The sequence below is a fragment of the Amblyraja radiata genome, chromosome 5 (genome assembly GCF_010909765.2).
Source record: "Amblyraja radiata isolate CabotCenter1 chromosome 5, sAmbRad1.1.pri, whole genome shotgun sequence".
In the NCBI taxonomy this organism is placed as follows: domain Eukaryota; kingdom Metazoa; phylum Chordata; class Chondrichthyes; order Rajiformes; family Rajidae; genus Amblyraja; species Amblyraja radiata.
The window spans coordinates 71,094,402-71,109,647 of NC_045960.1; the positions used below are offsets into that span (position 1 = coordinate 71,094,402).

The 15,246-nt window shown below is 42.1% G+C and overlaps 1 protein-coding gene across 3 annotated transcripts in view; it reads right to left on the minus strand.

The window, feature by feature from the left end:
- Nucleotides 1-15,246, minus strand: part of hs1bp3 (HCLS1 binding protein 3) — an 83,177-nt gene that overhangs the window by 26,965 nt on the left and 40,966 nt on the right. For all 3 annotated transcript variants that reach the window (XM_033021528.1, XM_033021527.1, XM_033021526.1), the window contains exon 4: nt 10,699-10,897. In XM_033021528.1, coding sequence (XP_032877419.1) covers nt 10,699-10,897 — 199 coding nt within the window. The remainder of the gene's footprint in view (nt 1-10,698; nt 10,898-15,246) is intronic.

Sequence of the window (15,246 nt, forward strand, 5' to 3'; positions counted from 1 at the left end):
GGATTTCAGGGTAACAAGTTATTAGAGTTTTACTTTATTTTTTTATATCTTCTTCTCAGGCAATTCCTCAGGATCATGGACAGCATACTTCAACTCTGGTTTTGCAGGTTGGAGGTAGAATGACAAACTGTGCCACAGATGGGCAAGTGGTGACTCCTTAGGAGCTTCCTCTTTGATGCTTTAATGCTATTTATTTCAACCACTTCTATTGGTAATGCAATCCATACTATCACCACACATGGATACATAAGGTTCCCACAGATTCATCATTGGATCTATTGATGATTAGCTTGCACGTTTAGCCAAACCTCTCTTTAAGTGCAAACATTTACTCTGTGTGCAGTCTAAATAGAGTGTTGAAACAGGACTTTGGTTTATTTAAAGGGAGTGTGGGAACAGGCCCCTGGTGTGTTTAAAGGAAGCGGAGGAACTCGTCACTTCAAAAGGCACGTTGTTACCTCTCAGTTCTTTCTCTTCACCGGTGGGTCCTACATGGGAAATATTCAGGAGTTATAGAATTATGGGTTAGTATACCTTTATTAAAATAAGAATCAATCTTCAAAACAACTTGTTCACAAGTTAATTTAAGGGTGCTTTAAGACTATTGAAACCAGTCATTGGGACATTCCAATTGGTACCACTAAGGACAATAGATGGATGCCATGTTAATATACCCCAATGAAACCTTCGTGATGGAATACATTACGTTACCATCTTACTTATCAACATATTGTTAAAGACTATGCCTGCCACTTAGTGCACAGTTTGTCTGGTCATTTAATATTCTGCTGTTTAGTTTATGTAGCTACATATTTGGTTGCATGCATAACCACCTACAGTTTAATTTAGTGTAGTTTAGTTTAATGATACAACATGGAACCAGGCCCTTTGTCCACCGTGTCCATACTGACCACTGATCACCCGTTCGCACTTGTTCGAAATGTCCCCTCTTTCCAAACCACCCTCTACACACTTTACAACAATTTACAGCAGCCAATTAACCTACTAACCTGCACGTCTTTGGGATGTGGGCAGAAATGCGAACACCCATAAGAAACCCACTCAGTTGCAGAGAGAATATTCAACTGCACACAGATAGCACCAAAGATCAAGATCGAGACGGGTCATTGGCGCTATGAGAACACAGCTCTACCAGCTGTGACATTGGTCTGCCCATTGTGTACCCAGGGAGCCATCCCCAGCACTGTACCTAAAGAGACACATTTTGGGTGACTGGGTTCTGTCATCAGAAGCTTCCAGAGCTTTCATGTAAATTAATTTATCCCAACAATGGTGTTTGAATATTCAGAAGTGTCTTGACAGCTTCAGTGTATTCTTATTGTAAATATGTACTTCTGCAAAGTGACCTGTCTATACTCAAAATGTTAAGGCTAAGTACATAGTTAGAGCAATTGAAACTACAGTTAATCATTTGCTGCCTGCCTGACCCGCTGAATTACTCCAGGACTGTCTTTTTTTGTAAATCAGTATCTGCAGCTCCTTTTGCCTATGCTGATCATTTATTGTTATCATAGAGACATACAGCATGGAAACAAGCCGTTCGGCACAACTTGCCCATTCCAACCAAGGTGTGCATCTACTCTAATCCACCCAGCCTGCATTTGGCCCCTATCACTCTAAACCTATCCTATCTACGTAGCTGTCCAAATGCCTTTTCAATGCCATTATGGTACCTGCCTCAACTACCACTTCTAGCATCTCGTTCTAGAAACTCACCACCCTGTGTGTGAAACAGTTGCACAGGTTCCCATTATATTTTTCTCATTTCACCTTAAACTCATGTCCTCTAGTTCTCGATTCCCCTACTCTGGGTAAAAGACTGTATTCACCACAATACTCCAAATGCCTCACCAATGTCTTGCACATCAGTAACTGAACAACCCAACTTCTAAACTCAGTACCCTGACTGATGAAGGCCAATGCACTAAAAGCCTCCTTGACCACCCTCCCTACATCCGACGTCACTTTCAAGGAACTATAAACTGCACGCCTAGATCTCTTTGTATTACAACACTCCCCAGGGCCCTGCCATTCACTACGTATGTCCGACCCTGGTTTGACTTCCTAAAATGCAACACCTTGCACTTATCCGCATCAAACTCCATTAACAATTTCACAGCCCACTTACTCAACTGATCACGATCCTGCTGTAATATTTGATAACTGTCTTTGCGTTCTACGATACCACCCACTTTAGTGTCATCTGCAAACTCACTAATCATGCCTTCTACCTTCTCATCTAAATCATTGATATAAACCACAAACCACAAATGAGTCCAGCACTGACCACTAAGGCACACCACTAGTCACAGACCTCCAGTTCGAAAAACAACCTTCTAAACTCTCTGCTTCCTTCCATGAAGCCAATTCTCTATCCAGTCAGGAACTCAGCGGGTGAGGCAGCATCTATGGAGCAAAGGAAATAGGCAACTTTTCGGCCCTAAACGTTGCCCATTTCTTTCGCTCCATAGATGCTGCCTCACCCGCTGAATTTCTCCAGCATTTTTGTTTACCTTCGATTTTCCAGCATCTGCAGTTCCTTCTTAAACTCCCTATCCAGTCAGCTAGTCCAGAGAAGCCTACCATGTGGATCCTCATCAAAGGCCTTGATGAAATCATCATAGACAATATCTATGGCTTTGCCCTCATCTTTTGTTCAAAAAATATTTAAAAACTCGATGTATTTAGAGTTTGGAGTTTCTACCGAAGGGGGTCTCTGTTTCTTTTAATGAATAAAGACTTTTATATCGGCAGCTTTAAGGGCCTGTCCCACTTTGCGATTTTATGGGCGACGACGGCCATCAGTGACTGACGCCCGATGTTGCCTGAAAACCGTCAAGTAGTGCGACAGGATGTGACACAGCTGCGTCAAGGTACGCCACTCCACGTCACCATGCGTCACCAATTTCCACACGTCACCGTGGGATAGGGTGTGCGTCACCGTGCATCACCGTAGGACAGCATGCGACTGCATACGGCAGCATAGGCGTCAATGTACGTCCACCCGTGACACGATACGGCAAGATACGACAGGTTGCGTCATCTGGGGTGCGTGACGTCATTTGATTAACCAGCTTCCCTATAAAAGGGGAGGGGACGCAACGCATCTTGACACACGTTGACGCAAAATAAATGAGCATAGGCAATGATCGTGCGTCGCCATGCGTCATCCGTACGTCATCGTGTGAAATGTCGCCTAAAATGTCGCCCAAGTGGGACAGACCCTTTCGTTCCCAAATGGCCTGGTTCACAAGTCACAGCAGTGGCAGATCCTTGCAAATGGAGATGGCATTTCACTGGGGTCTGAAGCCCACCAAGCCCTACTGTGCAAATACCTGCAACTAAATCTGTGACAGGCAACTCACAGCTATCAAACTTATGATACGATACGATAAGACTTTATTCATTCCAGGAGGGAAATTGGTCTGCCAACAGTCACTACACACAAGGTACACAAAAACTTGAAATTAAAAGTGCAAAAAAAAAAGAAAAAGTCAAGCGAGTTCAGAGGATCATCAAAATGACTTTCATCCAAAATTTCGCGTATCAGAGCCAATGAGATAACTAACCTAGCCTTTCAGTTTTCTTAATCCTGCAGGGTAGGGCCCCAGTATAGTTACCCAATACCCTTATACACAGCATGGCAGTTGGTCAGGAGGTAAAATAGAAGAAATGTGCATCGCTTCCCTCTAATATACACCCTTGAAGTTCAAAGCACAATTTAAAAACATGCCCGCCTTTTAATTTTAAATATAACTTTAATTTAAAAACTATATGTTTAATTTCTTCCCTTTTCATTTCCACGAATTCAGACATTGTCTTTCATCTCCAAGTTTACCCATGATCTATTGCTGGAGGTTTGGTTAAGATCCACCACCACAGAAAGGCACACTGTAATTATCATACACCACACTTGCTGATGACATTGTACCATTTCAAATAGACCAAACATTTACTCAGTTCAAAATATCTGAGCTACCACTATTCAGTTAACCCTTTTTTGAATTTATTCCCACAAAAAGGTAAGTTCTCATTTCAGGTTTTAAAGCCATCATGCAAGCTGTCTGGACGATCACAGACACCAGAGATGGACAGGTTGTCATGGGAGAGTCCTTTGAAATTAAACTGTAACCACCGGATATCCCTCGTACACCATTATTCTTACCGAACTTTCATAGTGTCATAGAGTCTTAGCATCATACAGCTCCGAAACAGCTCCTTCGGCCCAACTTGTCCATGCCGACCAAGATGCCCCATCTGCTGGTCCCATTTGCCGGTGTCAGGCCCATATCCCACTAAACCTTGCCGATCCATGTATCTTTCCAAGAGTCTTTTCATTTTCAGTTGTCAATGCTCAGCTTTAAGTCGGCATTATATTTTATTTTGGTTAAAAAAAGTGTTTTTTTACTTTGGGGGACTGTATTATACATTTTTGACATAAAGCAGTGGCATTGCTCTGTGGCACTGAACAATACCAGATAGTTTAACACATTGAACAGTTTCCATTAATTCACCTACATTAACAATTAATATTTCCAAGTTACTCTACAGCAGTATCACAGGTGCGTAGTAGACTCAGACACTCAAAAACATTAAATTATACATGAATTACACACAAATTCTCCAGACAATAAAAATAAAAATGATTGTGCAAAAACAAAAGATCTGTGTAAAATACAATTAGAAAAACAAGTCCATGCAAGTGCAAGAGGTGCTCCATAGTGTTCTGATGCTAGTGTAGAATTAGACTATCTTCCATTCTTTATAAATATGTACTCATCTCAACTAGAATCAACTCCTGCGTAATAATTACCCACAAAGTCCTCAAGTTTAAGATTCTTCTCCCAATGACGCACTCAAATCCCCTTCACACCCTCAGCTCCATACCCATAAACATCTTCCAAACCTGCAACCAGAATTGAATATCCTAAGCTTGGCTTCACCTTACTCTATGTGGAGCTATGCTTCCTGTCCCTAATCCCTAACGTTTTCCCCATCACACCTCCCTGCTTTTCCTTCTCTTTCCTCCTTCAGGACCTCATTAGAATTTATCTGTTCATATTATCCTTCTAATGATCCAGTAATATCCTATCCTCGGGCTTGATGTCAAGTATTATTATCGTTATTACATCTCAGTGAAACACCATAGGTAAAAACATTCCATTGTTCAAGATGTCAGATACATAGATGCATGATTCTACTGTCATAAATATCCCTAAAATTATTGACAGGATCTTATGGATGTCAGTATGATCAGTTGTATGTATAAGTTACACATCTATTAAGTTGGATTTTAGAAATACTGCTTGGTTATCTCCCCCAGGCCTTGTATGCAATGGACATAACTTTCTACATTAGTACAGAATTCACACAGAAATGAATCTTAGCTCACCTATCTTCAGGATTGTCTTACAATTGTCAGCTTAAATCATGCCCTGCAAAGATTTAGATTCAGAAGGCAATATGCTAACGCTAACCATCACTACTTTGATAAAAGAGGCATTCCCAATTTGATCAAATAGGAAAGACTTCATATTGTGAATTGCTGGATCAGATGGCTGACTAAACATTTTTCATTCAAGTGTGCAAAAAAAGCTGAAATATTTCTTCTGCACCTCCTTTACACACATCCCGTCGGAGAATATTATAATTACTCAGTTACAGCCACTGCCAATGTAAGATTGTGCTGTATTTATTGGATTAGCAGAAGATATTCTTCAAACTGCTAATGTGATCATGAGATCTGATTGCATAACAAACAATATCCATGCACAATAATCCATGGAATATAAACCACAATATTCCAGGTGCAGAAACACATCATTGATATAGAAACTAGCCCACATTGCAGTGTATTGCATAAGGTATGCCAAAGGCTGCTGCTGCATCACAATTAAACAAATCCCTTTTATTTGGGGCACATAAATGTACTAACACAGTTAATATTTATTGCCCAATTGCTTTTAATGTATGTCGACGAATACCCTCTTGAACTTCTACACGTGTACGGTAGAGAGTATACTGACTGGTTGCATTACAGCCTGGTTTTGCAAGGCGAATGCCCAGGAATGGAGATTTCAAAAAGTAGTTGGCACTGCCCGGTCCATCACTGATGCTGACCTCCCCACCACTGAAGAAATCTCTAGGAGACTTGACTGCTGCTCTCCTCCAAATGGTCATTCTCCCCTGTCCAAAGGGGTACACTTGTTTTGGAGAGGAATGACCCCCAGGGATTCCTATACTCTCTGTGTACTCCCTTTCCTCGTGGTCTTTAGATTTCAGATTTGAAATAAGTGTGGCAACAGGCCCTTCGCCCCACCAAGTCCACGCCAACCAGCAATCACCATCCTACGCACTCGAGACAACTTACAGATCACAGAAGCCAATTAATCAACAAATCTGCACATTTTTGAAATGTGGGAGGAAACCTGAAAAAAACCACACTATCACAGAGAAAAAATGCAAATTCCATATAGACAGCACCCGTAGTCAGGACTGAACCCAGCTCTCTGGCGCTGTAAGACAGCCACTCTACTGCTGCGCCATTGTGTCATCCATCCATTTCCGGCCTGTACCTTAAGTGCGACCACCTCACTATAACTCCCATTTAAGCGGCTCCCATTCTCCCAGACAAACCCGAGGTCATCGCACCATAGCTCCAGTTCCCACAGGTGGTCAGTCTAGAGCTGCAGGTGGGCACACTGCCCACAGGTGTAGTCCTCAGGGGGCCCTTACTGCCATCTTTACTGCACTAAGACCAAGGAAGAACCACGCAATGAAAAACAGACCATACCTTTTTTTGCCATAGCAGACCGTGCCTTCTTTTACCATAGCAGACCTTCTCATCAGTCTGAAGAATGGTTTCGACCCGAAACGTTGCCTATTTCCTTCGCTCCATAGATGCTGCCTCACTCGCTGAGTTTCTCCAGCATTTTTGTCTACCTTCGATTTTCCAGCATCTGCAATTCCTTCTTAAACACCGTGCCCTATCTTGCCTTAACCTCCTCCATAACGCCTCACCAGCCAAAGTCTCAGCACTTATTCTTATCTAAGCACTCATGAATACACCGTATAATTATTAATTAAACCGTCAGGGAAAGGTGGTTTCAGGAATGAATTGCTCACTTGCAATTTCTTGAGCAATAATCGTATGGTTCCAGATGTCTGGAGGCAGTATCTTTCTGCAATGTTTAACTTGCATCCCTTTATAAGTCAGGAGCACAATTTAGTAACCACAAGGCACTTGCTACATCCCTAGCCTCAAGCCGAGTACACAGTTCTATCTTGTAGTTGATGTGAAGAATCATTAAAAATAGGTCGGACTGTCAAATCTTAAACACTCGATATGACAAGGTGTATAAAAGGTGTATAAAAGGCAAGACAAGGCAAAAAATGAAAGTTTCCATCAGATGCGAACAGAGCAATAATACAGAACGCCTATAAAAAGGTAAATAAAGTAAGGGGGGTAAAATTAAAAGAGAAATGAAGGAAGCAAAGAGAGGGTTGTAAAAACAGCAAGTAAAATTAAAAAAAATGTTTTCATGATTGCATAAAGAGCAAAAGAACAATGAAGGAAAAGGTTTTGCAGAAAGTTATCTGTATGTGGAGAGAAATAGTGTTTATTTTAATTAATACTAAATGGTTTTCTTTACAAAAGAGGACAGTGATGGTAAGTTGTATTTAAGCAGGAAGAGTCTGAAATATTGGATAGAATTTCACGATTATTTAGGGTTCAGTATCATTGAAAATGGATAAATAGCCAGGATCAAACAAAAGTATGTGCCGGGAAACAACAAAAGAGATTGTGGAGGCACAGGTTAATTATGGACAGACAGGTGGATTTGCTAAGGGAAGATTGTGCCTGACTAGTAAATTTCAATTTTTTGAGCAAATCATAGGAATTGTTAAAGTGATGCATTTGATGTAGTCTACATGGATTTTTAGCAAAAGCTGTTGATTAAGATTCCATGTGACAGGCTGGTCAAACTATTGTGTTAAAATTGAATCAGTGACAGGAAGGAAATTATAATGGTTGACAAGTGTTTCTGTGACATAAAGACCCATGAGTTTGCACAGGGCTTAATACTCAGAACCTTGGTCTTTGAAATATGTATTAATGATAGACAATAGACAATTGGTGCAGGAGTAGGCCATTGAAGGCAAGAAGGCAAGAAGTTAGAAAAGCAGGAATTGGCAGATAAAAATCTCCTGGCATCTCCTTGTGGCAGGATTTCTCCTGATGTCAGGTGCTAGAGGGAAAGCTTTTGACTGCAGGAAAGTACAAACGGTCTGGTCAGTTGAGAAGTAGCAAAGAGAATTAAATCCAGAGAAATACAAGGTGGTGCATTGGGGAAGCTGCAATAAAATTAGAGAAAGCACAATAAATGGAAGGAGGTACAAAGGATCCATTTACTGGACTTCTTTTATAAAGTAAGGTCTGGAGAAACTATTTGATGTACTGAAATTTAATGAACAAATTTGATGACGTGCAATATCAAAGGTTATCATGCCAAAGCCTTTGATAAGGTGCTTCATATATAGTACTTCATAGAATAAAATAAATTTTATCCCAGAAAAGTAAGGTTACAATGATGGAGGTAACATTTTAGAATAGATAGAACATTGACTGATTGAAAGGAAACGAAAAATACATAAATGGGTCTTTTCCTAAAGTAGTTCAGGGATTGCTAAACCATTTTTGCCTGAACTGAAGTATCTCAGCAATGAGATAGTTTGATTCATAGATAATATGGGGGCAGAAGAGGAGTTAACAGATGTGTGTAAAATAATGAGTGGGCTGGAGAAATAGGTGGAACCTACTTCCATCAGGACAGGGATCAAGTGCAAAGGGGTGGATTTGAAGTAATTGGAGAAGAAGCAGACATCTCTAAAATGAGGAGGAAGCTGCAATTACATGCTGGCTAAACTGTGAAAACAGCTTGCAATAGACAATGCTAAGTTATCTCACAACCAACAGTACAGATCAATGTTCTGCAAAGGTTATGGGACTAGACCGCATCTGTCTGTAGTACTGAAGACTTGCACTCCAGAACAGGCTGCACCTCTATCCCAGCTGGCCCATTACAGCAACAACACCAGCATCTGCCCAATCAGGTGGAAAATAGCACAGGAAGGTTTTAATTACCACTAAATCAGTCCATTCCTAATTACCAACAAGGACCTCAAGAGTACAGGAACAACACCCCCAGGTCCAACACCTCCCAGACTTTGGAACATATATCATTGGTCCATCATCATTACTGGAGCTAAATCTTTGAACACCCTTCCCAACAGTATATCTTCACTGAAAGATGAATCTGCTCAGGTAAAAGTTTAATCACCTTCGCAAGGGCATTTTGGGATGGGCAGGAAAGGTTAGCTACAGGAAAGATGGACAGGAAAGGTTACCAATGTCCAGATCCTGGAAACAGAATGTTTTTTTCTGAAAGTCACATCACATCTGCCATTCAAACAATAATTGGAATAAATGATCAATAATTAAAAGTTGCAAATAGCTGCTTGATTTCAAAATCACTGGTAGCTACATGGTTAAATCAGAGGTATCTTAATCTAAATCTTCAAAAGTGTGTAAAAATCTTGTATAGGAAGGACCTGCAGATGCTGGTTTAAACTGAAGGTAGACACAAAAAGCTGGAGTAACTCAGCGGGACAGGCAGCATCTCTGGAGAGAAGGAATAGGTGATGCTTCAGGTTGAGCCTTCAGACTGAAGAAGGGTCTCAACCCGAAACGTTGCCTATTCCTTTTCTCCAGAGATGCTGCCTGTCCCGCGGAGTTACTCCAGCATTTGGGGCTTAAAAATCTTGTAACCGGCCGCAGAGCATTACATATAATTGAGAAGTTCTAGGTAATGCAAAATATTGTGCTCATTATCTTCCGGTTAATGAATGTGTGCAGTAATTCCAGTACAGCAGAAGTTGTGCAAAACACAGTACGCAGAGCAACTTTTTTCCTTGCAAACAGAGTGGTGGGTACCTAGAACGAACAGCCAGAGGTGATGGTAGAAGTAGAAGTGGTGGTGTTTAAGAGGTTTTTAAATTGGTACATGGATATGGAGGGATATGATCCACATGAGGACACACAGAGGAGATTACATGAACGTGGCATCACATTTGGTACAGACATTGTGGGCCAAAGTGCCCGTTACTGTGCTGTATGGTCTAATTAGTAGACCAAATGGTTTTAATGGGACAAATATGTCATTTACTCACAACATAAGGGAATACATGTGCATTTTACATCGCTAAACCTTGATTTACTCAGTTCAATCAGTTAACAAAACTAGCTAAAGAACCTACTGTGAAGGAAAGAACTGCAGATGCTGGTTTAAATCAAAGATAGACATAAAATGCTGAGTAACTCAGCGGGACAGGCAGCATCTGTGGAGAGAAGGACTGGGTGACGTTTCAAGTCCAGTCTTCAGTCTGAAGAAGGGGCTCGACCCGAAACGTCACCCATTCCTTCTCTCCAGAGATGCTGCCTGTCCCACTGAGTTACTCCAGCATTTTGTGTCTACCTTAGCTAAACAACCTACTCCACAAACGTGGTACTGCCAAAATTCTCACCAACTTTCAGCACAAAAAACCTATTCATCCAAATAATAACTTAATAAAGCAAAGTACACTAAGATATTTCATGTTTGAAAGAAGCCACCTTACCTAGTAACACCCAGAGGATCAGATATTTCTTCATATTCCTCCACACTTGGCGGAGTGCTTTTTGTAGATGTCAATATCTCTGTGCTCTTAGGTGTTTCTTGATGAAAGAAATCTTCCGAGTCCCCTTCCTCTACTTGCAACTGATCTGCAGCACTTTCAGGTTTTAATTCTGTATCACCAAGGTCTTTAGTTTTTGCTCCTATTGGAAAAAAATCCCAGTATTCAATGAAAATTAGGGTAGCACAGTGATGCAGAGGTAGAGTTACTGTCTCACAGCGTCTGAGACCCGGGTTCGATCCTGACTACTGGTGCTGTCTGTACGGAGTATTACGTCGGTGGGGGCGCTACAAGTCAGCTGCCCTGCCAGCAGCGTGTTCGTTATTTCGACTTTTTTTGGTGTGTCTAATGTTAGTTTAGGTATCTCTTGGTGTGTCTTGTGTGGGGGGTGGTGGGGGGAGGAAAAGGGGGGGGAACCACTTTCGGTCGCCTCCTCGATGGAGAGGTGATTTTTTCTATGTCGCCTCCCTCACGGCATAGCAGAATGGATTGGAACGGCCTTTCCCGGAGTCAGGCCCGGAGCATCAGCAGCAAGCGCAGCGAGGACTTTTCCATCGTGGAGCAGGGCGAACCCTTGCCGGAGGTCGCCAGAGAGGAGTGCTCCTATCGCTGGCCTGGTGACTTTGGCATGATGGGGCTGTGGTCTGTGAAGCTTTTAGCTGCGGGTGGGGCGTGGACTTACCATGCAGAGTGTGGGATCCCTTGCCGGGGATCGCCAGAGAAGAGTTCCGACCGCCGGCCTATAACATCCTGAAGCCGCGGTCTCCAATAGGAAAGTGCCGATTCGGGACCTCTAAGCCGCGGAGTGTGTTTGATCGTCCTGACGTCGGAGTTTTGATCAACCCGATGAGAGGGCCTGTACATCCGGCCGTCCGTAGCGGCGACTACAGAGGGTTTATGGACCTGACCACAGGTGAACAAAGAAGGGGACTGACTGAACTTTGTTGCCTTCCACCACAGTGAAGAATGCTGTGGTGGATGTTTGTGTTGAATCTTATTGTGTATTGTGTGTTCATTTTAAGTGTATCGCTGTTGGCAAATTCATTTCACTGCACCTTCGGGTGCATGTGACGAATAAAATTGACTTTGACTTTGTCCCTGTGACCACAGATTTTCTTGAGGTGCTCCAGTGTCCTCCACATTCCAAAGATGTGCAGTTTCGTAGTTTAATTGGCTTCTGTAAATTGTCCCTAGTGTGTAGGATAAAATTAGTGTATTGGCTAGAGTAGGCTCGGTGGGCCGAAGGGCATGTTTCCACACTGTATCTCCAAACTAAACAGTAGTTGCTGGTTACAACACAACATACGCAGTACAGCACAAGAACAGGCCCCTCGGCCCACAGTGTCTGTGCCAAACATGATGCCAATTATACTAACATCATCGGCCTCCCTGCGATCCATAACTCTCCATTTCATATACCATCTTAAAAGCCCCTTAAACACCACTATTGAATTTCCTTCCACCATCACTCCTGGCAGCACATTTCTGACACCCACCATCCTTTGTGTAAAAAAAAAACTTGCGCATCTCTTAAAACCTTTCCCCGTCTCATCTTAAACCTCTCTAATTTGACATTTCCTCACTGGGAAAGGGGTTCCGGCATGTCTATCTATGCCGATCATAATTTTAACAGATATATCTTTTAGTGATCTCTGGATTTAATAGAGCTGGTCTTTGCCTAGTTGCCAATCCCTGTATAGTTCCTAATGGCAATATCTCTTTAGACAGTCTAATTTCATTATAGACACCAATCCTTTGCCACTGCCCAGAAGCAAGCCAGCTCCCAGACTTTCTGTTAATGCCATCCACTAGTTCAACACAATACTGCAGCAAAAATGACCGTTTAGTTTAGAGACACCACATAGAACCAGGCCCCTCAGACAACTTGAGACCATATTGACCATCAGTTACCCGTTCACGCTAGTACAATGTTATCCCACTTTCTTCTCCACTCCCTGTACACAAGGGCCAATTTTCACGGAGACCAATTAACCTACAAATCCACACGTCTTTAGAACGTGGATGGAGAATGTGCAAATTCCACAAAGACAGCACTGGAGGGCAGGATCGAACCCGGGACTCTGATGCTGTGAGACAGCAGCTCTACAACCTGCGGGCGGCACTGTGCTGTAATCGATAAAGTAACCAAACAAATTGCACAACTGCCTTTAACATCATGTACAATACAGTTGTGGTTGATTAAATTAACAAAATGAGAATTCAACCTTCATTAAATTAAGTTGAATAGAAACATTCATATTTTTGGCTTCTGAGAACTCACTTTGTGCTTCAAATGACAATTCAAGAACATTCAAATGTTAATACACAAAATACATTAACTTAAAAAAATTGCTATTATCAAGGTAGCTATTGTCAAGGAAGAATTTCCTCCCAAAAGTTTATATATTTGTCAGTTATCTACTTTTTCTCCTTGACAAAAAAGATAATCAACTTCTTACAGTTTCCCACCCCCAGCTCTCTTTTCCAACTTTGTCCCCTCTACTCCGCCAGTCTAAAGAAGGGTCCCAATCCAAAATGTCAGGAGTAACTCTGTCCATCTGACAATCACCCTCCTCACCTGCATCCACCTATTACTTGTCAGGCTTTGTCCGGCTCCATTTCTCTTTCCCTGGCAGGGAGATTTGCAAAGGCGGAGACTTTAAACGAGAACGGTTGTGGGGAGGGACTCAAAAAGAGAAAGCTAGTAGACAGTGTGTGCGGCAGGAGGCAGAGAAGGGAAGCACTCCGATCAACATGTAGGGGGGAAAGAAGAAAAAAATAATGAACAGAGAATAAGAGGTGGTGGGGTTCTTAAATGTGTGAGCAGAGGGACAGAGAGGTGTGAAATGAGGGTAGAAGCAATAGGTAGCAAGGTGAAAAGTAAAAGTGGCAGGCAGACAAATCCAGGGCAAAAATCAAAAAGGGCCACTTTTCAACATAATTGTATAAGGGGTAAGAGTGTTGTAAAAACAAGCCTGAAGGCTTTGTATCTTAACGCAAGGAGCATTCGTAATAAGGTGGATGAGTTGAATGTGCAGATAGTTATTAATGACTATGATATAGTTGGGATCACGGAGACATGGCTCCAGGGTGACCAAGGCTGGGAGCTGAACATCCAGGGATATTCAATATTCAGGAGGTGGGGTAGCGTTGCTGGTTAGAGAGGAGATTAACGCAATGGAAAGGAAGGACATTAGCTTGGAGGATGTGGAATCGATATGGGTAGAGCTGCGAAACACTAAGGGGCAGAAAACGCTAGTGGGAGTTGTGTACAGGCCACCTAACAGTAGTAGTGGAGTTGGGGATGGCATCAAACAGGAAATCAGAAATGCGTGCAACAAAGGTAAAACAGTTATAATGGGTGGCTTCAATCTAAATATAGATTGGGTGAATCAAATTGGCAGGGGTGCTGAGGAAGAAGATTTCTTGGAATGTATGCGGGATAGTTTTCTAAACCAACATGTAGAGGAACCAACGAGAGAGCAGGCTATTCTCGACTGGGTGTTGAGTAATAAGGAAGGGTTAGTTAGCAGTCTTGTTGTGCGTGGCCCCTTGGGCAAGAGTGACCATAATATGGTTGAGTTCTTCATTAGGATGGAGAGTGACATTGTTAATTCAGAAACAAGGGTTCTGAACTTAAAGAAAGGTAACTTTGAGGGTATGAGACGTGAATTGGCCAAGATTGACTGGCAATTGATTCTTAAAGGGTTGACGGTGGATATGCAATGGAAGGCATTTAAAGACTGCATGGATGAACTACAACAATTGTTCATCCCAGTTTGGCAAAATAATAAATCGGGGAAGGTAGTGCATCCGTGAATAACAAGGGTAATCGGGGATAGTATCAAAACAAAAGATGAAGCGTACAAATTAGCGAAAAAGCAGCCTACCATAGGACTGGGAGAAATTCAGAGTCCAGCAGAGGAGGAGAAAAGGCTTAATTAGGAAAGGGAAAATAGATTATGAAAGAAAACTGGCAGGGAACATAAAAACTGACTGCAAAAGTTTTTATAGATATGTGAAGAGAAAGAGATTAGTTAAAACAAATGTAGGTCCCTTGCAGTCAGAAACAGGTGAATTGATCATGGGGAACAAGGACATGGCAGACCAATTGAATAACTACTTTGGTTCCGTCTTCACTAAGGAAGACAAATAATCTGCCGGAAATAGCAGGGGACCGCGGGTCAAATGAGATGGAGGACCTGAGTGAGATCCAGGTTAGCCGGGAAGTGGTGTTATGTAAATTGAATGGATTTAAGGCCGATAAATCCCCAGGGCCAGATAGGCTGCATCCCAGAGTACTTAAGGAAGTAGCCCCAGAAATAGTGGATGCATTAGTGATAATTTTTCAAAACTCTTTAGATTCTGGAGTAGTTCCTGAGGATTGGAGGGTAGCTAATGTAACCCCACTTTTTAAAAAGGGAGGGAGAGAGAAAATGGGGAATTACAGACCAGTTAGTCTAACATCGGTAGAGGGGAAACTGCTAGAGT